This window comes from Thamnophis sirtalis, unplaced genomic scaffold (assembly GCF_051295495.1).
Source record: "Thamnophis sirtalis isolate CommonGarterSnake01/CBP01778 unplaced genomic scaffold, rThaSir2_p1.2 scaffold_8, whole genome shotgun sequence".
Taxonomy (NCBI): Eukaryota; Metazoa; Chordata; class Lepidosauria; order Squamata; family Natricidae; genus Thamnophis; species Thamnophis sirtalis.
This window is the reverse complement of record NW_028261388.1, coordinates 38,467,795-38,495,508: the sequence shown is the minus strand read 5'-3', so window position 1 is coordinate 38,495,508 and position 27,714 is coordinate 38,467,795. Positions and strand designations below refer to the sequence as shown.

General features: G+C 39.7%; 1 protein-coding gene across 2 annotated transcripts in view; it reads left to right on the top strand.

Moving 5' to 3' along the window:
* MPZL1 (myelin protein zero like 1) overlaps positions 1 to 27,217 on the top strand; it is a 35,722-nt gene extending 8,505 nt beyond the window's left edge. Inside the window, exons 2-6 of one of the 2 annotated variants that reach the window (XM_014063840.2) lie at positions 164 to 324; positions 6,571 to 6,784; positions 11,505 to 11,637; positions 16,204 to 16,309; positions 21,233 to 27,217. In XM_014063840.2, coding sequence (XP_013919315.2) covers positions 164 to 324; positions 6,571 to 6,784; positions 11,505 to 11,637; positions 16,204 to 16,309; positions 21,233 to 21,334 — 716 coding nt within the window. In that variant the 3' untranslated portion in view covers positions 21,335 to 27,217. Of the gene's footprint in view, positions 1 to 163; positions 325 to 6,570; positions 6,785 to 11,504; positions 11,638 to 12,964; positions 13,039 to 16,203; positions 16,310 to 21,232 lie in introns of both variants that reach the window. The other variant, XM_087721474.1, reaches the window with a different exon arrangement.
* Positions 27,218 to 27,714: the final 497 nt, after the last annotated feature.

Here is a 27,714-nt window from a genome sequence, read left to right as displayed (position 1 = left end):
CAAAATAAAAAACCAACCGACCACATGATGGCTTAATGAGATAAGTGAAACTGATTTTTTACTCAATCTCTTTGATTTAATAGATTCTTGAATCTTCTTTTGGAGAGTGTTAATATTTATGAAGGATCTGGTATTCCAATTCTTGTAATGTTGTTCTTGATAGTCCAGGTTTCAGCTGTGGAGGTATACACGCCAACAGACTTTCCTGTGGAGAATGGGACTGAGGCAAAGCTTCCATGCACTTTTACTTCCACAGAAGTGATCAGCAGTTCAGCTTCTGTCACCTGGAGTTTCCAAGGCGAGGGATCAACATCTCCTGTCTCGGTAAGATATTGTTTGCAAAAGAAAATCATAAGAAGTAAAAAGTCCTGCCTAATCTTGCATTGCTCTCTGTACTACTGAAAGCCAGATTGTTTTCCGGTAGACTTGAGGGCGGAGCGACTACTGGGATTTCTCACTGCCTGATTGGTCCAAAAGACTGAGGGAAATCTTTTTAACCTCCTCCTTTCCCTGTGGCTCCCAGTTCCTCTCAGTCTTTTGGTCCAAGCACTGTCTTTGTGGTTCCAGAGAGAGTGAGTAAATTTTAGTATTTGTTTGGATTTGATCTATTAGCTACTTTAAATTCTAAATTTCTGAGTTACTATCTTGCAGGAACAGGGTCCTCCATCCCGCAGCAAGCCGAGGGAGGGCTAATTGGATTCTTGCCTTCTTCTCGTGAATTTCTGGAGCTCTGTCTGCTCCCTGGAACTGCGGAGGTGTCAGGCTCTGTTTCTGCAGCTCCGCGGGAAGGGCTGCCAGATAGAAGTGCCGATCAGGCTGCGGATGGCTTAATTTAACACTGGGAAGCCGCGCGTGGGCAAAACAAGCCACGGCAAGCTTTTCAAGCCACGGCGGAAGAAAAAAAGGACGATTTGAAGTGCGTGGAAACCTCCGGTGGCCATTTCAGAAGCACGCATGCGGAGGTGGCCATTTCAGAAGCACGCACGTGGAGGCAGCGATTTTCTGGCCCGGAATCGTTGGCTTGCATTGCGGTCGAGTCGGGCCGGAAAGCTTCAGCCTCAACAGCCCACTAATTGTTCCCGCAAGGCCCTTGCACCAGCTGATGGCTCTAGGCGAGACATTGGCGGACACATGAGTGGCACCAATGGCGGAGAGCAGGCAGTCCACTTCCCGGCCCCCAGGGAGTGCCCTAATTGGAGCCGAGGAGGAAGCCATGGTTGGGCCGAGGACAAGGGCAGCTGCAGCCAAGCCTTCAGCAGCCCAACGACCTTCCAGAGCCAGCCAGAGGGATGAAAACCGGTGACAGAAGGCCCTGGAGAAGAGGATTGCTAGGGCAGAACAACAGGCCCAGGCCAACAAGCCTTCTTCTCCGGACAGATCCAGATCTCCTCTGAGGCCTGAATCTCACCAATCGGCCTGCCCCTCAGGAGGTTTAGCCCTTCTTCTCTCTCTACCATCCCCTCTGGGGCACGCAGGCAATCTGGGTTGGAAATTTCCCCATCCCCTCCTGCCTCTTCTCAAAGGCCCAGGGTGGAGGTCAGGGATCCATTGGAAGGTTCATCCCGGGATTTCCTCTCCCCTTACACCCTGGCTCCACAGTGTCTTGCCCCACGACACTCGGAGGATGAATTTGAGGATCTGGAGTTGCTCCCTGAGAGCATCAAGAGACTTATTTCCTTAGCCATTTCCAGGGGAATTGTTTCTGCAGTTTCCTTAAGGGAAAGTCATTCTTCTAGGGAGCCTAGGTGCCAGGTTTCTCATCAGACTAGGAGCTCCTCAGACTTTAGATATCAGACGTCTAGGCCTCCTTCACCATCAGTAGTCAGTGAAGGCTCAGTGTTAGGGGATGACACCCATCAGGACATGGGATTTTCAGAGGATGAAGAGATTGTCCTCCTGGATTCCCGGCCTTCCCAAATCTCTTTACTCATCCAATGTTTAAAACCTTGTTAAACAAAGCTAGGAAGACCATTAAGGTCGGTACAGGTGACCCTGCAATTCCTCCACCCAGAGACCCTAATTTGGTCATGTTCTCCAATACAGTGACCATCAAGGAGGAGGTCCCTGCTCCTCCCCTTTTTCTGGAGGTGGAAAAGAATCAGTGGACTCGCCCTTCCATCTTTCCGAACCCAGGGAGCAACGACCGCTGCTTCAACAACATGGAGCAGGCCTTCTCCCAGGCGCTTCAGTTGCCTAATGTAGACACCCCAGTAGCCACCCTAGCCAACGCCTCATCCAAAGTGTCAGGGGATGTGGCTGATAAATTGAAGCCAGAGGACAAGCAGGCGGAGCTTACATTATGTAAGAATTTCAATGCCTCGGCATGGGCCATAAAGTCCACTACAGCTACCTCTTATTTCAACCCGATCAGCAGCCATGTGGCTCTGCCAGTTGCAAGACCGCATTTCTGTTCAGGATGAGCGACTTCACCAGGATATCACAAAGATAATTGCTGTCACGCAGTTTTCGGTGGCTGCCACCCTTGATGCTGTGAAGTACTCGTCCTGAGGTCTAGCTACCTCGGTGACTTCCAGGCAGTTGTTATGGTTACATAATTGGCAAATAGATAACAAGTCCAAGTGGAGCCTGCCAGCTGCCCCTTACACTGGGACTAATCTCTTTGGCAACTGTCCATCCTCATTTTGTAGACAGTAATTCAGGGCCCCTGAACAAGAGTATCAGCACCAGAGATACGTCCCTCATAGATCCAATAGGCAGTTCCAGAGGCCCTGCTACCAGGACAGGGGTAGGTACCGGGGTCAGTCCAGGAGGCCCTTTCGTGGAGGGAGCGGCCCTTTCGTGGAGGGAGCGGCCGCCCCTTCTGCAAAGGGAAATGACTCCAATGTGGGGTTTCGCGGATCAGTGGGACCGAGTGACATCAGACGCCTGGGTAAAGACCATGGTCAGGAACGGCCTCAATCTAGAATTCCTCTCCATGACCCTGACCTTCTTCAGAACCTTTCCACCATCCTGGGACCCAGAACGCTGTCATCTGATGTCCCTAGCCATACAACATCTGTGGACATCCAGGCGGTAGAGCCGGTTCCGTGGATGGAATGAGGGTTGGATCACTACTCCAACCTATTTGTCTTTCCAAAGAGCTCGGGGGAGGGGGCTGGAGGGCGATACTGGACCTCAAGCACCTCAGCCATTATCTGGTATACAGGCACTTCAAAATGTCATCCCTCAGGTCCATTCTTCAGGGCATCAGTCAGGGGGATTACCTAATATTAGTGGACTTGACAGAAGCCTACCTCCACACCCCATCTTCCCTGCCCATCGCAGGTTCCTGCATTTTCCCCCAAACCGGCTCCATTTCCAATACAAGGCCCTCCCCTTCAGGTTAGCTTCAGCCCCACGCACATTCACGAAGGTCCTAGTGGCATTGGTGGCTTATCTCCGCTTTGTCCCGGTGAGACTACAATGCTATCTTGACGACGTGCTCGTGCAAGCCCACTCTCAGGCCTGGGCTGTCCACGACCTCAAACTCACCATTCGGACTGTATAGGCCCTGGGGTTTTCTGTCAACTTCCCAAAAGTCATCTCTCACCCTCTACGAAGATCTTATACCTGGGGCTGGGGGTGGTGATAGACTCCATGGAGGGCACGGTTTGACTATCTTCAGAGTGGCTCATCAGTCTTCAGGCCTTGGCAAGGCAGGTGTGCACAAAGCGGTCAGTTTCCATCCTGACCTTGGCCCGCCTATTGGGCAAGATGGTGTCATGCATAGGGATTGTCCCCTGGGCATGGCTTCATTCCCGGACCCTGCAGTGGGCCTTCATCCTGTTCCAGCGGAAACATATGAGCAACTGTCCACGACTCATCTATCTACCAGCAGATGTGTGCCTATCCCTGCGTTGGTGGCTGTCCCCAGCTCTTCAATGCGGATTGGAGTTCGGGGAGCTGGATCGAGTGACCATCACTACAGACACGAGCCTGTTTGGTTGGAGGGCCCTCATGGACTCCAAGATGGCGCAGGGCTGTTGGATCTGGTCGGACCTTCATCACAATATAAACTGGCTAGAATTGAAGGCTGCGCGGCTGGCCCTCCAACTGCTCAAGAGTTTGATAGAGGGCCACCATGTCCTTCTGTTGACAGACAATGTGGCCACAAAGGCCCACATAAACTGTCAAGGGGGGACTCATTCCAGAGCCCTTTGGCTGGAGGCATTGAAACTCGGCTCCTGGGGAGAGAGACATCTTGCGTCAGTGGTGGTGGAGCACATCTCGGGCACGGCCAACCACCAGGCTGATTGGTTGAGCTGCGTGACTGTGGACCACGGGGAGTTGCAGATTTTATCCAAACTCTTCCAGAAGTTTTGCCAGAGGTTCGGCAACCTGTTGGTGGACTTGTTTGTGACTCCAACAAATGCCCAGCTCCCAAGATTCTTCTCTCGATTCCTGACCCTGGCCGCAGAAGGAACAAACGCTCTCTGGAGCAGATGGCCTCCGGACCTATTGTATGCATTTTCCCCGCTCCCTCTGATACCGGGGACACTGAGGAAGATAGTGGTAGAGAGGGCGGACATCATTCTGATAGCACCTTATTGGCCCAGACGGCCTTGGTTTGTGGACCTCGTCCAGCTCTCCGTCTCTCCCCCATGGAGGATTCCTTGGGAGGAGCTCTCCCTGCGCCAGGGGGTCTTGATTCACCCGGCGCCCCAGTGACTCCACCTAACCGCCTGGTGCTTGAGCGGAACCTCCTGAGAAGTGCCAACTGGTGCTCCCACGTTATAGTGACCATTGAGGTGTCTAGACACCCCTCCACCACACGGATATATAATTCCACATGGGCGGCACTTGTTAAGTGGTACAGCCCACTCAGGATTTGTCCAACTGAGGCTTGGGTCGCTCAAATTCTGTACTTCCTCCAAAAAGCTCTGGATGGGGGTCTCTCACAACACTTTGTGGCATCCTGCCCTCAGTTCTGCCAGGGGACGATCATTCGTCTCTAGCCCACCATTCCCTGGTCAAGAGATTTCTGAGGAAAGCCACTAATTTATGTCCCCCTCCTGTCCATAGGTTCCCAACTTGGGATTTACCCCTTGTTCTTAGGGCCTTGATGAGGACTCCCTTTGAGCCCTTGTGCACTGTCCACCTTAGATTCCTATCCCTCAAGGTGGCATTCCTTGTAGCCATGACTTCTGCCAGGCGCCTTTCCGAGTTGGGGGTTTTGTCATCTAAGGATGACTTCTGTCAATTTCACTAGGATAGAGTGGTCCTACGATTGGACCCTACCTTTCTCCCTAAGGTCAATTTGCCCTTCTACCAGGCGCAAGAGTTCATCCTTCCCAATTTCTGTCCGGCTCCCTCCCATGAGAAGGAGCACCTTTGGCACCGGCTGGACATTCGTCGTGATTTGCGCATTTATCTCCGACGCACGTCTTCCTTCCGTAGGCCTGAGGCCCTCTTTATTTCATTTCAGCCTGGTTTCCTCTGCCACCATTTGCAAGTGGTTATGACAGGCCATCTCTATGGCCTGCGAGTCCTCAGGCCGTCCCCCCTTCGGGGATCATGGTCCACTCCACACAGAGTGCTGCTTCTACAGCAGCGTGGGCCACAAGGAGTCCTTTCGAAGACATTTGTCGGGTGGCTACTTGGTCGTCCCCGACTCTGCCACTACTGGCTGGGATGCCTTTGCATCGGCCGAGGCGTCCTTTGGGCGTAGGATACTACAACAGGTAGCAACCGCCCCTCCCCCAAATCTTAGTTTCCCCTTCAGGGACTGAGCTTGGGTATGTCCCAGAAGTTGCCCCTCCCTTGAATCTACTGGAAAAAGAACGTTGGTCCTTATCTGAACGTTTCTTGTCGGTAGATGAGATGGAGGGGTGACATCCCCCCTAGGTAGACGTAGGTGATAGTCGAGGTGAGGGGCAGGGGGGTGGTATTCTCTTGCTGTTGTCTGTTTTCTTGGTAGTTTGCTCTGGTCATGCGACTTCAAGGAACTGGGAGTCACAGGGAAAGAAGGAGGTTAAAAAGATTTCCCTCAGCCTTTTGGACCAATCAGACTGTGAGAATATCCCAGGAGTTTCCCCTCCCTCTACCAAAAAGAAACATTCAGGTAAGGACCAACGTTCTTTCCCTTGAAATGCTGGAGAAGATATTAATTGTATTTTGCACCAAAATTGGTTGTCACCAGAACCTTGCTTAGATGAGGAAATGTTTTAACCCACTTCACATGCTTGGTTGGATATCTTTTTATCTTGACATGATTGGAAAAATAATAAACTGACACCAGAATGAAATCATGTAATAGTAATAGTATTAATAATATTATCAGTACATTATTTTGAGAAAAGAAAAACAGAATTGAGGAAAGTCGGGTAGAGCAATATACCTGAGCTCCTGAAATTAGTTTAAAACTTTAAAAACTCTTGTGATATTATATGTTAAATGTTTCTCTTCAACTTGTTTTAAAACCAGCTTTACAGGCTCTCAAGTAGAATATTATCTTTGTCACACTTGCACTGGTTTGAAATTTATGTATTGTATTGGTTGTTAAGATTTGTTAAGACAATAGTTGGAAAACAAGTTTTTAATACAGCATAATGTTTGTATTTTTGATTATAGTTCTTCTATTATTCCAATGGACAAGCATATCCTGGAAAGAGTACACAATTTGATGACAGAAGCAACTGGGCTGGAGACCTTAACAAGAAAGATGCATCAATCACTATTGCAAACATGCAATTTCAAGACAATGGAACCTATATCTGTGATGTTAAAAACCCTCCAGATATAGTTGTTACACCAGGAAAAATCAAAGTCAGGGTTATGGAGAAAGGTATAGTAATAATTGGATGGAATGAAAAATTAATTAATGAGTGATGGAGAAGTTCTGCATAAATTGCATTCTTTCCATTAAATTGCTTTATGTAACAATGCGCTGAAGCAAGTACTTGTTTGCCTATTCTGGATTTTATTCCATTATTTTATTCTGAACAGTGGAGAAAAAATTTCGCCAGCATTTTATTGTATTAAAGGTCATGGAATAACTTAAAATGAGTTAATGGCAAAAGCCAAAATTCTGTATTCATCTGTGATTTTTGGAATAAATTACAAAAACTTTCAGCTCCCAACATAGCTTAATAATTTAAATTTTAAAAAGTACAAAATGGTCTTTTCAAAAGTTAGATTAAATTTGTTGCCAGCAAAGATTCAATTTCTCAAAGATTTTGTCCTGTAATAGTATTGTGATATTTGAAGAGTTTTTTTTTTCAGAATATTTATCTGGTGCATTTTAAAAAGTGCGTCTGAACATGTTAAAATTTCATCTAGAAAATCCTAAGATTAGAGTAGCAACAGCTAAGTTTTTAACCTTGTCTAACTGAAGACAAGGTCTTTAGTAACATATCAATAAGATTGAATTTATTTGATGTAATACTTATAAATCATTTTATTTGTTAAATTGTTTTATTTAATGCTAAATTTTAGATTATGTTTGTACTTTGCTATTTGGCTCTTTTGGGCATAAATAAAGCTATATATAACTTTACCAAGAAAAATCAACAAACTTCAGAGGTTCTAATCAGTGCTTCCCAAATCTAGGTAAATTATCCAAAATCGCTAAAAAAAATTCTTTGAGTAATGGCATATAAACCTATTGCCCAACACATTTACATTGAGTTAAATATTGCCTAAAATATGAATTTCCCTAAAGTATTCCTATTAAGACAATCAATGAAATTACCAATGGTACCGTATTTTTTGGAATATAAGACACACTTTCCCCCCTTCTAAAAGAGGGTGAAAATTTGGGTGCGTCTTATATATAGAATGTAGTCTAACCCTTCGGCCTCTGCGCATCCTCTCAAACCGAACTTCTGGAGGCTGCAAACTGAGCCTCTCAAACGGAGCTTTGGGAGGGTGAAAAAGCAAGTCGCAGAAGCCAAAATAGCAACCCGGAACAGCTACTGCTTTGTCGGATCGGTTCCATGCTTTTCCTATTGTACTGCAATGTACCCTGCAATGATCAGCTGCATTTTTGAAGCTATGTATCTGCCGCAACGAGGCTCGTGCGAACGTAGTGAGTGCTTACATGCACATGCTCACAATCAGCAAATTTACTAAAGTTCACCTCTGGGAACAACTGATTGGGAGTATTCTGGGAGGCCAATCCACCCGCCAATTAGCTGCTTGTCCTGAATCAGGCTAATGTTCTGATGCTGACCAGGCTGTTTGCTAAGGACGCTAGCCTGATAATATGGATGGATGCTGGTAGGCAGAGGCAGAATTTTTTTTCTTATTTTCCTCCCCAAAAACTGAGGTGCATCTTATACTCCAGAGCATCTTATACTCCGAAAAATACAGGTAATTTGTTAAAATGATGTAAATATCATTAAGTGATACTGTTTTCATAATATAAGTAGTCCCCGAGTTGTGAGTATTCATTCAGTGACCACTGATTGCAGGGATTTATGTTCAGTCCTCGAAGTGTGATAAGACTTTGTGATAAGCAGTTTGTGTAATGAAGGAAAAGCCATGGGAAGCACGGATCTAAATATTGCTTTATCTAAAAGAAGAGTCACTGGGTGGAGTGAGAGATTCTTTACGTGGAGAATCCTAAAGTATAGTTAATCTTATATAGCAAAAAACATATTCATAGAAAAGATTTACATTTTCAACTCTGAGGTTCTTATTGCTTCATGTTGTTCTCTGGTATACCTAAAATTGTTTCCTGGTATATCTAACTATCTGCCAAACTCAGGTTAGCTAGCAAGGGGCAAATTGTCACTTTGAAATTTTCATTCCTAAGGAGTAAGTCTAAACATTCTATTACATGAACTAATTGTTTTCCTGCAAACGTGAGACACTTATATTGTCCATTTAAAGAGCTAGTAAATAACAAAATATAAAATATACCATTTTCTGATAAAAGTCCACTAAGCCCTCCCTTCAAAAGTTATGCTTCCAGTCTTCCATTTAAATTGGGTTGCCGTTTCCACCATCAGCCAAGATTGTAAGCACTTTTGAAAAAAGAATTCCATTATGGAGCAATATTAAAATACATTTCTGTGTAAATAAGTTTCAGAAACAAAAAGTAACATGGCATTTTTAGCAGTTTTAAAAGACAACAATGTGATGCTGTGGTAGCATTTACATTTATTTCAGACAGTGAAAGAAGGCAAAAAAGGATCAGGCATCCTTAACATGATATAAATTGATAAGTAAGACACATGGTAATGCAATGATGAGCCTATTCAATATATCTTGGACTTTTAAAAGTGAATTTTAATAAACTCAGAAAATGAAAAAAGATAGGATTGAGCTTATGAATGATAAGAAATCTCTATAACTTCCCAAGATCAGATGAATTGCACTTGGAGTATTGAAGGAATATCTTCTGATGGCCAAACCTTATAAGTATTCTTCAGAAATTCTGGATAATGGGCAAGGTGCTAGCTGCTGGAAAAATAAAGTACCTTAAAATGGGAATTGGGGAAAGAAATAATCTAGAGAACATAGAAAAGTCATTCTGACATTTTAAAAATAGGAAAAGTCTAGAGCAGGTTCCTAATGTGCTGTCCTGCTCACATACTGTAACCCGACAAATGCACGCCTGACAATAGCGCAGCGTCAAAACCGCGGCGATAAAACCGTGACATTAACAGCGCGCCCACAAAGGAGCACTGACAAAAGAGCGCCGACAGAAGCGTGATTAGGGTTAAGGTAAGGGTTAGGGTGAGGGTGAGGGTAAGGTTTAGGGTTAGGGTTAGAGTTAGGTTTAGAGTGCGCTTCTGTCGGAGCGCTGTTGTCGGCGCGCTTCTGCGCTCATTCGTCGGCTCCATTTCGAACTCGCGGTTTTATTGCCGCGGTTTCATTGGCGCGCTTTTGTTTGCCGTGCATTTGTCGGTGAACCCTCACATACACATACACACCTCACAGTGTTAAGAGTCTTTATAAAGGTTTCCATGCCTGTATTAGTATTCCCCAGCAATTCTGGGTTCCAGCATCAGCTCACTCCCAATGAGTTCAGCAGACTGCTAAAAAAAAAGCCAGCACTAGTCCACTAGGCGAAGGCAAGTCCCCAAGGCAAAGTCAAGTACACAGGGCAAGGGAAGTCCAGAAGGCAAAGGCAAGTACACACAAGGCAAAGGTAAGTCCATATGGCAAAGGCAAGGCCACAAGGCAAAGGCAATTCCATAGTTGAAGAGGCACGATCCAAAGTTCAAGGCAATAACACACAACAAGGAAATGAACACATTCCCAGCATAGTTTCACTCCCCTTGCTGAACTAAACTGTTTCCTGGTGCAGCCCATAACGAGGGACGAGGCTGCCTCCTCACAAGTAGCCTGGCTGGTCTTCTTTGTGCCTACCTCCTCTCAGCCCTACATGGTCTCGGATCTAGAGGAGAAAGCAGGTCATCTTCACCTCCACCGACCAGCTGCAGCTGTGTGTCCTCTCCACTCAAAGCTTCTGGACTTCCCAGCTGCAGTTGTGCCACTCTTGCCTGCCTCTAGCTAAGCCAGCTGCTTGTCTGGTTCCTCCCCTGTGCTCGGCCCCTCCACTGCTGGCTTGCAGTCCTCGTCTTCCACCCCTCCTGACATGCCCGGGACGGGCTCATCCTCCTCTGAATTAGCATCCAAAGGGGTATCTGGGGAAGCATCTGGGGGAGCCATCACACCTAAAGAGATTGTTTTCTAGGTGATATAAGATTGGTCTGAAGGCCACATGAATGGTAACATGAATTTGTTAAGAAAGTTTACTAAATTGATCTTATTCTAGATTAAGGAATAATTAATCTGAAATAAGATTTGTCGGATTCATAACCTTTTCAGTAAATTACAAAAATGCTACAATAAAACACAATTTTATTTTAGTAAAACCTTTTACAAAGTACTTTATGGCATTCTGATGAGCAAGTTAGTGTACGGATGTCATTACAGTTAAGCATATATGTAGTTGAAAATCATACTTGGAGAACACTATCAATGGTTCTTCCTCACAGTGGAATTAATACCAGTTGGAGTAAATTACTACATAGTCTTGGACCCTGTACAATTCAAGCTTTTTATTTATGGCTTGGAGGAAGAGATGGAGAGAATGCTTATTAAATTTCAGGTAATAGAAAATAAAGTAGGATATTTTAAAATAATCCAAAAATAAAATTCAACATTACCACAATGTGTGAGATAAATATGCTAAGAGAATTAAATATTAAAAGAGACAAATATAAAGTTCTTTTTTAAAAAAAATCAAATGCGCAGTAATACAGTTAGGGACATATGGTAATAATGCTTGTGAAAAGTATTAGTTGATTACAAACTGAATCTGAGTTGGTTGTTAGTTGTGGGTTTTTTTTTAAACATAAAGGTAGGAGGCATCCTGTATAACATATCAATGGTTTTCACTTCATGTTTAATAAGTAAAAAGTATTTTAAAAAGCATACTGATAATATAGATGTATCCACAATTCAATTAAAAATTTGAATGGAATAATGTGTGATCAGTTTTAACAAGATATAATAATAACTGAAATGAAAGTATTTTTTTCTCTCCTCAGGTAACTTGTATGTATTTCCTCTTACCCTTGTGTTAGGGGCAACCGGTGTTGGCATTCTAGTTTTAGTTTTCGTCATCATACTTATTGTGTGTGTTATGATCAGAAAGAAGAATTCCAAAAAGCATTATTCTGGGTAAGGTACTATACTTGTTTCTTTAGATATGCAAGGGTGGAGGGGATGGAATATGAACAGTTTGAAACATGAATTTGTGCATTTATATTTTGGATTAAATTACTGGGACAGCTAGAAACCACATCCTTCTGGGCTCATAAATTATCAACTTCATGGTATACATATATTTGTATGTTGCTCCTCTTTGTGAGCATAGGTCCATTAAGTTTAGTATCCTTGGAAAGTAGCCTAAAACTGCCCCCCTTGCAACTGTCAGAATAAAGGAGGTTGTGTCACTAGCAGGTTACATTCTGGATGGCACAACTTTTTTCTCTTAAGATTGGGGGTATGGCTGCCAATTCCTTTTACAACAGTCCGCTTTCCATAGCTTTCCAATCTTGGCTTTGGGAAAACTGCCCTTTTCTTATTTTCACTGGCTTTACCATATGCATGACTTCTTTTTGTTCCTGTTGCACTCATGATGCCTCCTGTAATTTGGCTTTAAGGAACTTCTATTAGACAATATCTTCAATGTGGATTATTTGCCATGAACAATTGGTTGATGGGCTCCTTTGAACTGGTGGTGACATTTACTTTGCTTTATCACTTAATTCCAACAGAAATGCAGCCCCGGTGCACAAAATATTGCACATAACAATTCTTTCAGGATCAATCATTTCATGGCCTGACTTCTTGCTTTTGTAGATCCAGTAAATATTATTCATGCAGTGCTGAAAAATCAATTTGTACTGGGTGTACGTAATTGGCATCTTTTTTGTAACCTTCTTTTCAGCTGCAGAATTTAGAAAGTGCTGCAGTAGATGTCAGTGGTAAGGTTGAATGAGTGCAGTGAATTGGCTGTATAAGCTCTGGCTCAGTGTGGAAAGCTTAATTTCCCTTGTGCATGTACTGTTTGTGTAACACTTGAATACTGATCTGCAGCCAGGATGCCATATCTTAATATGAATAATAATTTTTCATCAAGTGTATTATTTCTGAAGGTTTGGGACTATCTTTGTATAAAATTATTGCTCTTTTGTGGTTGCCTCCATGCAACAAACATTAACATTGATTTCATTGACTATACTGTATTTCTGATGGTTACTAAGTGGTGGGATGTCTATTCTAGTAATGACAAATAAGAATTTATGTGCGTGCGCACATACACACATATAATATGATATTTAATTTCTAAATAAACTAACACTAGAGCTGTAACTGATTGAGACAGGTGGTAATTTCTTGCATGGCAGTATCACAATGTCTATTTTTCTTTGATCCCCCCCACCCTATTACTGCTTTGGTATGCTGGGATTGGATCCTGCTTTTTATCTTCCTTTCCTTACAGAGATCCTGATATAGATGCAAGACTGGGAATGTAACAGGGCTGGGTCATCTCTTCCAGTCCCACTATATATCATGGTAACTAATCATGCCAGTAGTTCTTTGGTACTTCATGTCCATATGTGTATACATTTCTGCCTCCCTTGCTTACTATCCTGCTAACATACTTCCAACACTTATGCTGAATTTCTGTTTTGTGGACTGTTGGTGAAGGGGCAGCATATCTCATCTGTTGTTTGCATTTTGTTGTCTCATTTCTTCAGTTTTGGCAACAAGGCTATGTACCTTCAGAAGCAGCTAATTCAGAGCATGCATGAATTGAATATTTGGACTACACTATGAGAAAAAAAAATAAGACTGCTGTCAGTAAAAAAAAATATGCACCTGAAAATATTTTATGCACAAACTGTGAATTCAGTATTATTAACTGGTTCAGTGCAGAGTTGCACATTTTCTTAGAATAGATTCAAGATGCTTATTTGTCCTTTGACTGTTATGTGCTGGGGTTGAGTCTCAATATGAATGTCCATTGGCTAGCTCTTACGTATGTTTTCTCAGTAATGTGTTTCTTATATTGCTTTATATCTCATATCTGCCTTTTGAATGTTCAGTATTTATGTTCGATAACAAAATTGATTAGTGGAGGGCTGCTTTCTGCTTAATAATAGCATTGTCATCTTTTCATTGTCACACTTGCATATGCTTTTAAGTGATGCTTAAAATTTTTGAATCTTTTAAAATTATCAATATTTGGTCTCAATATGACCTAAAACATGATTTTGTTTTCCACACGTCCTAAAACTAAATAAAGAGAACTCAATTAAACAAATGAGTCAAAAACATATTGGTTCATTTATTCATTGAGGAAAATGACTCAAAGCTTCATATTTATGTGTGGCAAAAGTTGCTGAATTTCTAGGATGTTCATTTGAAGGGAAAATTAGATATTTCAATAAATGGGATGATAATCAGATGTACATGTGTAGGGGCCTGTCCTTATTTAAAGAATAGAATTCTGGATAATCACAATCAAAATCTAAGCTTCCCAACACAGGCATGTAGAAGTGTCCCTTTGCTTGAACAAGGAGGTTTCTGTGGACCTCCAACAAAACAGTTGCTGATGCTCACCAAAGTGGAAAAGGTTACAAATCTGTTTTCAAAGAGCTTTGATTCCATCAGTTTACTGTCGGGTAGATTGTATGCAAACGGAAACAATTGAACACCATTGTTACCCTCCCTAGGAATAGTCAACAAATCAAGATTACACCAAGAACAAGGTGTGTTATGCTCTGAGGGGGCTCAAAGGAGTCCAGGGTAATATATAAGGAATGTAAGGCTTTCTTAAATTAGCAAATGTCAGTGTTTGTGAGACCACTATCAGCAGATTATTGAACAATGGCAAGATTGCAAGAAGAAATAAAGAGCCATGGATACAAGATGGGTGGTAAATAAAATGTAAATAGATAGATAGATAGATAGATAGATAGATAGATAGATAGATAGATAGATAGATAGATAAATAATAAGAAAGTCAGTACTTCCCCAAAAGAACATTGCTGCTCATGTACAGTTTGCAAAAGACCACATGAATAAGGTGGGCAGCTACTGCAAGAATATAGTGTGGATGGATGAGGATAGATTACCCCATCTAGGAAACATGGTAGCAGCAGTATCATGGTTTGAGCTTGTTTTGCTGCCTCTAAACTAGGACAGCTTGCCATCATTGATGGAACTATGAATTTTGAATTGTACCAGCAAATTCCCTAGGAAAAGGTCAGGGTATCTGTGAACTGTAGTTCCAGAGAAAGTGGATCACGCAGCAAGACAATAACCCAAATGCAAAGTGATACCACCAAAGAATGTTTAAACAGGACAAAGTTAATGTTTAGAATGACCAGGTCAAAGTTTTGACCTTAATTTTATAGAAATGCTGAGGAAGAACCTAAAGTGGGCAGCTGATGCAAGGAATGAGAAGTTACATAATTGGAAATGAAACAGTGGAAAAGTTGCTTATGTACGAATTTCTATATATGGAGGAATGGACTAAAATTCCTCCAAGCTGATGTGCAAGACTGCTTAAAAGTTTCAAGAAACTTTTAGTTGCAATTATTGCCTTCCAAGGGAGATACACTGGTTACTGAAAGATTCCTATACCTTTTCCATAAAATAAGTAGCTTGAAATTATTTTCCTCAATGAAAAAAGAAAAAATAAGACATTTTTATCTATTTGCTTAATTGGGTTCTCTTTAACTAGTTTTAGGATATGTGTGGAGAAAATAATGTTTTAGATCATATTGATGCAGAAATATTGAAAATTCAAAAGGGTTCACAATTTTTTAAGCATCACTATGTTTGTTATTTAGGAAAAAAACAATCTAGATTAGATTTCCGCAATATGATAACTATAGATACTTTGAGTATACTTCCCATCAGCAGCTATTGACCAAAACATTTGTAGATCTTATGCTGATATTTTGGAAAAGAGTTAATGGAATTTATATTGATATTTTTAGAGCCAAGCTAGGTATTTCCCAGCAGCAAATTTTATACAGAAAAGTCACTTCCAGATAATGTACTACTGTTAACCCTATGTTATCTGGTAGAGTTGGCAGGTCTAGATTCCATTTTTTAAGCTTGGTCAATTCAGGAGATGCTGGAAATTGTCTATCTTTGGGTAGCATCTTTTCTCCAGAGATGAAATCCTTTCTTTCCCTACCCTGATATTATTTAGATGAGCTCTTACAATCTAACTCTTTTCCCAAGGCCAGGGCTAGAGTGAGCGGTAGGACCCTTGTTAGTTGTTTTAATTTGTGAAAGGATGGTGGTTTTCTCCAGTAGGTCCCTTTGTATTTTTAATTGTGTGGATTGTTTAGTTTAAATGTGATATATTTTATACCACACAGAGTCATAATGGAGTTGAGTGGCTTTTAAATTTAATAAACTCTAAATTAAATCACATTACATGAAGATGGGGGGTGGGGAGTTAATTCTTTATGTGGTTATGAGTTTCTTTACCTAACCTGGAATGGAAGGACTTTCTTCTTTGTATGTGAAGGGAGAAAATGTAGTCATGACTGATCTGAGCAAGTATAAAGCAAGGATGTATGTGTTGTCTGTCATTCACTGAGGTCACTCTATTTGGCCTATTGCCACCTCATCTTGCCATCACTTGCTTTTGTTTTGTTTTGTTTTGGCTTTGCTTCTTGAATGTTATTCTGCAAAATCTGCTTGCCACCTCATCAGCTGCAGTACCTCTGAGAGCTTGATGTCTCCAGTTAAGCAGGCTCCACGGAAGTCCCCCTCCGACACAGAGGTTTTGGTAAACAGCGGGCCCATCCGATCTCATCAGGTAAATGGTATCATACTCTGACTCGGAGATTACCTAGTGACTGGAAAGGCGGTGTTTTTGTTAAGGGGAGGAAGGGATAATTCATCACTGAAACACATACATGGAAAATATGTGGAAAAATTCCTGCTGTAATGGAATCTACGGTGAGAAATGTAGCTATCTTTTAGCTATTATTTTTATTGGTTTAGTTTACTTTAGATTATTGTCATTGTACCTCGTTCAACTAAATTAAATGCCATCTTCAGTGTACATTATAACTATAAAAAATAAAACAAAAAGACATCCTTCACATTCTACACAATGGAACTTAAAACCTGATATTGCATTAATATTGCACTATACAGTAGAATTCGGTATAGTTACTACCCTAGGATAGAAGCTGTTTTCCAGCCTATTTATCCTTGTTTTTATTATCCTGTACCATCTGCCAGATGGTAATAATTAAAAAAAAATGGTGCCCAGGATGAGATGGATTTTTAAGAATGTTTTGAAATTTCTTAAGGCAGCAGGAGCTATAAAGCTCTTCCAAAGAGGGGAGAGAACAACCAATGATCCTCTGGGCAATGACCTTAACCCTCTGGAGTGCTGTCCTATCTGCCACTGTGCAATTGGCAAACCATACACAGGTGCAGTAAGTTAAAATATTCTCTATGGTGCAGCAACAGTTTTTCATTCAGTTCTTGTGATATACTTGCTGTCTTTGGCAATGCTAAACTACTGCAGGACTATTAATCTTATTAAATGATGAGTTTCTGTAATTACTAAATATAGTCTACCTTCATGGCCTAGAGATTTGATTTATAAAATCTAGAGGATTGTGTAAATAGCTGTTCCATAGTAGTGTCTTAATTTCTTTCAGCTGTGATTATATGCCTTTGAGAATATTAAGTATTTAATTTTTTTAGACATATAGTATTGTAGGCATTATTATTCTTAATCTTCGCCATTAGTGTTGGGTCAACACTACTGTTTAAGAGTGTAACTTGGAAAGAGATCTAGGGACTTTGGAATCAGGTATAGAGCAGAAGGTAGTAAGATTGACTTGAAGTGGGGAAATAAATAATCTCTTTTTTTCTACAGTGAATCATTTTTGTTGGATGGAAAGACATAATAGAAATTGTATTGATCAGAAACAGTTTACTTTTTCAAATCTGTTCAAAGTTACCTATCTTAGTAGAAAGTCATAGACTTTGTGATATTATTTGAGATCCTTAAGTAAGGAATAAAATCTCATCAAACATTTATGAAGTTTTTTGGAAAAATGAGAAATTTATATACATGGAGTTATTACTTATTGATAGTTTGATATTGTAATGTAAATTTATGTTCTAACTAACTTACACAGTTCCACATGATATTTTCAGTGGTTGCAGATTACTATTAGTAGTCTTGACTGTAAATCCAGAAATTAGCTGACAAGATTTTGTTTATTAATTGCTAGAATATAGTAGGGGAAGGAAACAAATGGTAGTATTTGTATGATGAGTTCCAAAGAAATAGTGTCAACCATTTACCAACGTGGAATTTCTTGTCAGTTATGAATACCAGATGAGTCAGTACTTAAATATAGACCTGGATTATGAGCTCCTTAAAAGGAATAATGGTATTGATGACATGTTGGTTTGTTTTGCTGCCTGGCAATATTAATGGATGAAGTTGACTTGGTTTTGGAGGCTATTCATCTTAATTTTATAATTTAGTTGTAATAGTAAAGGAGGCACAGTGGCCTAGCAGTTAAGACACTGGGCTTGTCTACCAGAAGATTGGCAGTTTGAAACCCAAGCACTCTGTGACAAGATGAACTCCCCTTATTTGCCCCAGCTTCTGTCAACTTAGCAGTTTGAAAGCACAGGCACCACTTCGGTGGGAAGGTAACAGCATTCTGTATGTCTTTGGCATATACTCATGCTGGCCACATGACCATGGAAATATCTTTGGACAATGCTGACTCTCAGCTAAGAAAAGAGATGACACCACCCCCTTGAGCAGTGGTTCTCAACCTGTGGGTCGCGACCCCTTTGGGGGATTGAACGATCCTTTCACAGGGGTCACCTAAGACCATCGGAAAATTTTCGATGGTCTTAGGAACCGAGACACCGTTCCTCTATAGTTGGGAATCACCACAACATGAAGAACTGTATTAAAGAGTCGTGGCATTGGAAAGGTTGAAAACCACTGCCCTAGAGTCAGACACAACTGGGTAAGGCAAAACCTACAGTGCCACAGTAGTGAATTGGTAGAAGTAAAGGTAGGTTGTATTTATGTAGTAGTGTACCACTATTACACTAAATAAGTAATTAGTAGTTATACCACTACTACAATGTACTCTATTGTACATATGTCAATTTAGAGAAAGATTATGATAAAGTGCTTACATTTGTGCTATGGAATTTAATTAAAAATACAGAGGTTTGACCTCTATTAGATATTGTTGAAACATACCTCACATAGTTCATAGTTCAAACTGTGTGTTGCTTTGTGTCTATTTCCCAGTTGTGGCTTGCATTTGAACACATCTCATGTCTGAGAACATTGTATGAATACAAAAATACATTCAGCCAGGCATCTTACAATAGAGTTGTCATATCTACTCAGACAGACTGTATGGCAACCTACAATTAATGATTTATTAAATTGTTGCCAACTTGATATTCACTGGATTTTTGCAGCCCATATGGAATCCCTATTCTACAGACTATTTTTATGTTCCTTTAATAGAGACATCAAATAAGCTGTAATGAATTAAATCAAAAGAAATAGAAATAATATTTTTTCTTAATATCAGCACAGACTCGAGTGCCCGGGATCAGGGCACCATTGATTTGTTTTGGAAATTTAGAATCAGAAGTGCTTTCTTTTGGAACCCTTAGAAGTATATTTGAATATGTAGCATTTATCCCTTGATTTCTATCTGTTTTTCTATACTTAAAATGCTACCAGAAGTTCTGGCAATGAATTAAAACACATCAAATTTAGAATGGAATACAGTTATTTTATAATACTTTATTTTCAGGCAGTCATCTTTGTGGGCACCAGAATGTAACTTTCTATAGGAACTTGTATGGCTGTTGTTAGAATAAGGAGGGGTTTAAAATAAATATTCAGTATATATACTGAAGAAGACGGGGGGAAACTTCACCAGCTTAATACTGGACCTTCAAAGTAACAGCTTGTGCATTACTTATCCACAGTCTCCTGGTATCCTATTTACTTCCTAAATATTTAGTCTTAAAGTTGATTAACATTGCTTGTTCTGAAAGCAGAAACTTGTTGCCCAGGTTTGATTTCAGACAGCATGTCTGAAAACAGCCTTCATTAGATTCATTCCATCTTCAGCTAGATTCATCAGGTTTGCCCTTTTGTCCTTATCAATAAAGTTGTCTGAACCATAATTTCTCACAATTGTGCATGTTCAACTGGTATATAGTACTCATTTTCCTTTTCCTTTGTTCATCTGTAGAATGCTTGATCATTTTAAATGTGATAACCATGTTCTCTGCTTTCTAGGTCTAATACTGATCTGGTTGGTTATCTGGGTTCCTAAATGTGAAATGGATAAATTAGAAGACAATATCTCAGTTATATAGCACTTTCCAGATAGTGCTTCTATATGCTAAAATATTTCCCCCATAATTTCTGTAGAGAAGCAAATATATCTGACCAGTATAGCTTTCTACTTGAAACTTTTTAGGCGACATGTATATGTTTCCTTTTTTTCCTGAAATGCAATTATCCTGGCATACTTCTCCATGTGTATGCTTTTCTCCTGAGATTTATCTTGCAATATTTATTAGTTATCTAGCCTAAGATATATGAGTATTTTAAAGTGATTGAAATGTGATTGTCCTTTCCAAGGATTGACATAAATTCAAATAGTTTATTCAAATGAAATTCAAATAATTGACATAAAATGATTGCAGATTACTACTTTTTGCAGCAAATTACTATTTATATAGCTGATTACAGTTGGAAATTTCTGCAGGAGACTATTTAGTTCCCCTGATCAACTCTCCTTGCTAGAAAATAGTTACATGAATCCCCTACAGTATTTGTAGTACCTAGAAAAAACATGTTAAATAATAAAACTTGCACATAAAAGAAACAACTTCTTTTTAAAATGACAGTTACATTATGGGGAAAATAAAATCTTCTTCTTTCCCCCACACTTCTTTGCAGTTAACATATACCATATTCATTCTTCCCAATTTTTCTTCTTCTTATAAAATGCTTCCTTATCTGCACTGTCAATCCATTAAACAAAACTCTTTGATTTGTATCCTAAAGAACTGGAATTGTTAAGTCCTATTCAATAACGCTAATACTTGTAATTAAGCTATCACTTAAAGGTTGAGGAGACTTATTCTGAAAGTTATTGTAATGAATATAATTTTGTACTCCGAATATTGTCAAGAAAGATTCACAGAGTTGTAAAATGTAAATGCCTAGGAATTATTTTTTAGCAACTTGCTCCTTTCTTGTTGGTTTTCCATATACTTCCTTTTCTTGAATTATAAATGCCACCTATAAAAATACATGTAATCTGTGATGGTAAGTGTGTTGAAAAGTGGAATCTTGTGAATAAGCTGATTTAGCAGGGCTGTGATTATTTGATATACTTTTGAAGAAATGATCATTCTCTGCACTGTGTTTGACTATGTTGCCACATAAACTACAAAAGATCTTATCTCCCCAAAGCATGAAAGACAGAGAACAATAAGCCATTTGCTGTGAATTTTATATTCGTTTATGCCAACAGATCAATGGTTACAGGAATAATCTACATAATTAGTATGATTTCTAAGACTGGATTTCAAAAAGAGGAAATAAAATTCCTTGTTTTCATCTGCATGTGAGCTTGAGTTTTCACTAGCCACTGATAGAATAATTAAACGTTTATACCATGTTTATTTTTTCTGATTTCAGGGACCAGTAATTTATGCACAATTAGATCACTCTGGAGGGCGTTACAGTGATAGAATCAACAAATCAGAATCTGTGGTCTATGCTGATATTCGGAAGAATTGAGGAAATTACAATCTATCCAAAGCTTAACAGAATTTCAAACTGGAATCACTTGAAGAAAATTGACCCAGAAAACTCATATGTGGCCTTTGATGCCTAGGCTAAGACCAATGCATGTGCATACAGAGAGAAAGAGATTATATATGAACTGTGTGTAAATAGTCTATTTAATCATACAGAAATGAGAACAATGTTGCATGTTAAAATATGATGATAATTCTGCTTATAAATGGCCAATAGTTCATTATATATTTAGGAAAAGAGGAAAAAACAAACATTCATGTTACACCTTTAGGCAGCTTGTCAATGTCATATGGGAAAACTGGAAATACTTGGATATTCTAACGGAGTTGGTACTTTTTATGTTACTTTTGAAATGGATACAAGAACTATTCTGCATGATTTCTCTTAGTTAATATTTTTGCATTTTTAACAGATCTAAGTTTTCATACAACTTATGTCTTCTTCCACTCTAATGTCCTCCTTTTCCAGGAGAAGTAATATTTACCTGCTTTAGTTTCAATCTAATGGAAGGCAAAATTTTGTCTTCGAGGAATTTACAGGCAGTCTCTCATAAACAAACTTTGAGACATATAAAAGTTTTAATCAAGTAATTTTTATAGTGCAACATTAACAAATATCTTGAGATGATTTCATGGCTCTTTTCTGGTTTCAGCAACAAAGATGAAACTCAGTTACCTCTTTGAGCAAAATAGGGTGCTAATTTTGATGTGCCTTTCTATAATCTATAAATCTCTTTACAATAGTCTACTTCTAAAAGTTACAAAAGGCTGGTCGGTGTTGCAGTTGCAAAAACAAATGGCTACAATTTAATCTTTTATGGCATTTCATGAAAGGTACCCATATGTTGGGACAGTTTTACTGCCATTAGTTCTTAAATCTCGTTCAAATTTACTTTGAAACTTAAATAGCTATGCTCCTCTACTGTGGAAGAAGTCTGTTCCGCTGCCTTTCATCTTTATGATGTAATTCCTATCATCTCTGAATCTGCTCGCCCTCCCTCCCTCCCTCCCTCCACCTCAGTGTTTCAGGTACACTGGTGCTATTATTGATTTCTTCTGAAGTACTTTACATGTCTACAATATCTGCTCATATGGTTGTTCAGCTTTCTACATGAAAAATAAGTTTAAGTGTTCTTTTAAAAAATGCAGCATTGAAACAAGAGCTGGCAAATATTAAATTGCTAGTCTGTGCAGCACACAAGAAGTGTTTTCTGTTACATATGTGTGAGTGTGAGGGAAAGACGCAGGAGCCATGGAATCAGAGAGTAAGATGTTTATTTGAAGATGACAAGCGATTCAAAACGTCCCTGCAACAGTCAGGGTATTTATACTCGAGCCCAAAGCAACTGTCAAATGACCAGCCAATCAGAGAGCTGGTAACAGGGAACATTTGCATATATAACACTCCTTCCCCCCAGTTATTTGCATACTCAACACTCCTCTAACATTTGCATATATAACACTCCTTCCCCCCCAGTTATTTGCTTTGTGTGCAAAGAAAGTCCAAGCCTGTCGGTAACTTTGGTTTTTGGAGGCAGGTTGGTGTCCTCGTGCTTCAGCTTCCCGTCCAGCGCCAGGCCTCGCTTCTCCCGGTTGTTGGTCAGCAGTGGAGTCAGCGTGTAAACCTTGCAGAAGGTGGAGCTGGGAGGCAGGCAGCTTTGTAAGGCAGGTGGCCTTGGGAGGTAGGCAGCTTTGTAATGCAGGTGGAGCAGCGGAGGCTCCAGGCAGCAGCAGCTGCAGACAGTTTGTATTATGCAGATAGAAAGCCGTGAGGAGACGGATGGCAGCAGCGGCTGCAGACAGGCAGGCAGTTCCAGCCGAGGTTGGCCTTTGCGGTCTTTGGCTCGTCCTTGGAGTTGGCGTGGCTCATCCTTCAAGTTGGCGTAGATGGAAGGCTTCACGGTGGCTACTGCTGCTGCTGAGTGCATACTGGCCATTAGTTCTCCGTTGTGACTTATGTGTCTGATTTTCGCGTTGTTTTCCAGGCTCTGCAGAATCGCGATCCCATCCTCGTCGCCAGTTTTAAATATGTTGTGAGGGAAAGAAGCAGGAGCCATGGAATCAGAGAGTAAGATGTTTATTGCGAGATGACAGCGATTCAAAACGTCCCTGCAACTGTCAGGGTATTTATACTCGAGCCAAAGCAACTGTCAAATGACCAGCCAATCAGAGAGCTGGTAACAGGGAACATTTGCATATATAACATTTTCTATCTACTAGCTAGTGCAATTAGCTCTCCATATTTGTGGAGGTTATGTGTGAACATTTCATGCAAAACTTTAAATTCTCTGAAAATGTGTACTCTTGTCCAAATATCTCTAGATTTAAACACTTGAGCAGCTATTTAGAATTAACCAAAAGATATTTAAATCTGTTTTAAATGTCTTAAGTGTGATTTAGAATAATGAGTAACATTTTGAGCCATATTTATAAAAACACTGTATCAAAATGATATTACATACTTTAATTAAGAACAAGGCATGCATCAGGGTATTCACCACGGAATTCATTATTCCTCAGTAATGGAGCCTCAATGAGTGGACAAGAAATGGTTGGCTGATGCTGAGATTTCTGTTTTATAGGGTTGGGGGGGAATAAGGAGGTTTAATGTAGAAGTTGTCTTTTCAGGAACATTGTAATGGGAAGCTTTGCTTCTTTTGTTTAAACTCATTGAACTTTGCTGTGAATGGTGTTAGAAAATTCCTTGATCTCAAGAACCGAGGTGGTGCAGGGGTTAGAGTGAAGTTAGATTGAAGTTAGAGTGAAGTACTGCAGGCTACTTCTGCTTATCACCAGCTGCCAACAGTTTGACAGTTTGAATCTTACCAGGCTCAAGGTTTACTCAGTCTTCCATCCTTCTGTGGTTGGTAAAATGAGGACCCAGATTGTTGGGGGCAATATGCTAACTCTGTAAACCACTTAGAGAGGGCTGTAAAGAACTGTGAAGTGGTATATAAGTCTAAGTGCTATTGCTATTACATAAACCATGTTATCATATTTTTAAGAAGTCCAAAGACATTTGGTGTCAGTGATTGTGCTAGGTTTTCAAGTTGAGCTTCTTCTTCTTTAACATAATTCTTTGTCAACTTTATCTTCATACTTGGAACAATGCAGCACCTCTGATTTATCATGATACTGTTATTCCTTGACTGTCAGTTAAATTTCTATGTTCATATCCCCTACAAAAATATTACATTTGAAGATGAAGTCTAATTTTTGAACAAAAAGTTGAATCACATACAATACTTCAGGTGAACAAATTGAATAATTAAATTCTAATTTATTCAGTAAAAATTATAAAAGGTAAAAGCAATTAACATAAAATTCAATGGCATCTTTGCTTCTGCCTTTCATTCATGCTTTTGTCAAAAAAATTATCTTTTTTATGGGTCTGCGATCTGCAGGTGTGCCTATGGATTCAAGCAATTCATAGATTTTTTTTTCTTGTTTGACAAAGAATTGAATTTAGATTCACACAGGTATATTGTTGCAAATGTGATGACATGGAGTGCTTTTCCACCAAGACTTGGGAACTTATCCAGCATTGCACATAAAAATTCTTCCAAAGTCTTGCTTTCAAATTACATTCCACAAGCTTGATTTGTCCACAAATCAATATGATTTTACTTCAGCTCTTCGTCATCTGACATTTTCTCCAAATTGTAGGACTGTGGATTCTTAATCCATTCTTCTGAAATCTTCAGATCTCCAGTAGTAAAATACCTATCAAATAATTCTGACAATATTTCTAAATGAGCCACAATCACATCACACACAGTAGGAATTATGAATCCAGCCTCATCAACCATCTTGTCAAGAGAAGGAAAATTTGAGAGATTGTCTCCTTCGATCCTTGAAATATATAACTTTTCTTTGGAGGCATTCAATTTTTCCCAAGCCTTCAACATCTTTATCCTTTTTCTTTGAAGAGAAACACTCAGATCATTCATACAAGTGAAAATGTCAGTTAAGCAAATCAATGTTTGGGAAAATCCCTTTAATTCTAATGCCCCAACAGATCAGTGATGCGACACAACTTATTAGGCAAGTTGTGATACTCATGAGATGAACTCCTACTGCACATATATCAATGTGTGATAGACGTGATACATCAAGTCAACCTATATCACAACAATATTAATAATTATTACTTACACAAGTGGGCTTGTGTAAATGTGCTGCTTGAGTGATGAAATTCATAAACCCTCACAGTGCACTCAACCAATGCCACAATTTATATATGAGTAACTTCTGGAAGTGAATGAGACTGTATAGTTGGTCTATTTCACTACCAATAAACGTACACCTCATTAGTATGAGTGAATGAAGAGATTGGGCTACCAGAATATGGTGAAATGAACACACACAAAAGAGTTACATCTCTTGATTCAGGCGAGAGAGAGACTGGAATGTGCTTTAGATAAAAGTTACCTCCTGTCTTTTCTTCAATCCTTCGGTCCTCAGTTCCTTCAATTATATATTGGGGGGGGGGGAGTCTGGCTTCTAGGGAGGCATTTGATTGGCTGGATAAAGCAGGGCTAAGCATGGGATTGGCCAAGTGAATTTAAGAGAGGTGTGACAGATGATGGGCAAGCTGAGAGGGCCCAACAGGTGAAATACATAAGGAAGTCATGAATTCATTAATTTATGAGGGAAATAATATACGATTATGTGCATTATGATTTTAAAAGCAGTACTCTGGAAATCAGATACGCATATGCCATTGATTAAATAAGACGACTACCTACGCAACACTGACCTATCATTGCTGGTGGCTGGCTGAGTGATGACTTGTGGGGCTTTTGGCTGCATTCCCTGAAATTCCATTTTGCACCTCCCAGGGGTGTGGCCAAGAAGTCCAGGTTGGAAATTTATATTATAAAACATGTACCACTCTTCTAGCCAACTCCTTTATTTCTTTAATGGTTTCTTGTTTTGATTGCCAGGAATGGTTCCTGATTTGTCTGGATTATGTAATGTAAATTTTGGGCCAAAGTTTCTTTTATCAGGCGTTTAGATTTGTCCTGGTGTTCTTTTTTTGTTGTTGTTAGTTGCGAAATCATGTCTGACCCATCGCGACCCCATGAACAACATTCCTCCAGGACATGCCTTTTGGTACTGTCCATGGAGTTTTCATGGCAAAGATACTGGAGTGGGTTGCCATTTCCTTCTCCAGTGAATCATGTTTTGTCAATGCGCTCTGCTATGACCTGTCCGTCTTGGGTGGCCATACATGGCATAGTTCATAGCTTCATTGAGCTACGCAAGTCCCTTTGCCACAACAAGGCAGTAATCCATGAAGGGGCTAGTTCTTCTCTAGTGCATTATTTTTTGAAGTAATTATGATCTGTCTTGTAACTAGCTCAATTTACACTATAGTTTTTTTCCCTTTTTCTTAGTATGTTTTGGTAGAAGCAGAAGTAATTCAGTCATCAACATATGAGCCTAAAGCCCAAGTCTTAATAGATTACAAAATCATGTAACTGTCAGAAACACTTCATAATTGTTTCTATTTGTGAATGCTGTGAGTTGCACTTTTCATGTATTGAATTCAGATTCCAAACTAAGGTAAAACAATCTTTCAACTTGTATATGAGCAGTGTTTTTGTGGTGCTGTACTTTTCTATAAAAGACAAATGATTTCTAGTTGTGAAAGTTAACTTCCCAAACCTTAGATGTTCTAAGATTTCCTGTCACTAGGTAAATCCATGCCATGCAACACTGAGCCCTTTTTTACCTTATTTCTGCACTTTTAAAAAAACTGGAATTTTTTATTGTACAAATCGTCTTTCTTCTCCATATTCTCATAAGCAGCTTTACATTGTACTCTTGTGAATATTTTAATAAACTTTTTTCATTAGTGGTCTGTTGTATGTCTCAATTTTTCAATCTATGATAGACAATGGAATAATTTTGTATAATTATAAAATTATATTATATATAAATGGAATTCAAGTGGCTGGATTCGTATCATATAAAGCCAGACTATGTTTTATTATATTTGTTTTGGTTTAATTCAGTGCATTTACATAACATATAGCACTGAGCAAACTGGAGCAACACAAGTAGTGCACCCAAATGGAATGTAGAGTGGGGAGGTAGAAATGAGTATCCTCCAACTATTTTCATGTTTTCCCAGAAGAGAAAAGCATGTTGTAGATACTGTTACAACATACATTCCCTATAAGAAACATATTTTATTTTTTTAAGGATAATTTTTAAAACAAGGCATTGCTCAGTTTGCATAAGTTGTCAAAAAAGCAGTTTGGAAAAAAAATGTATTTTATATGTAGCTTGTAGTTTTCCAAATTTTGCCATGTAAAATAACCACAGCCAGCATATTTAATACTGAATGGTACT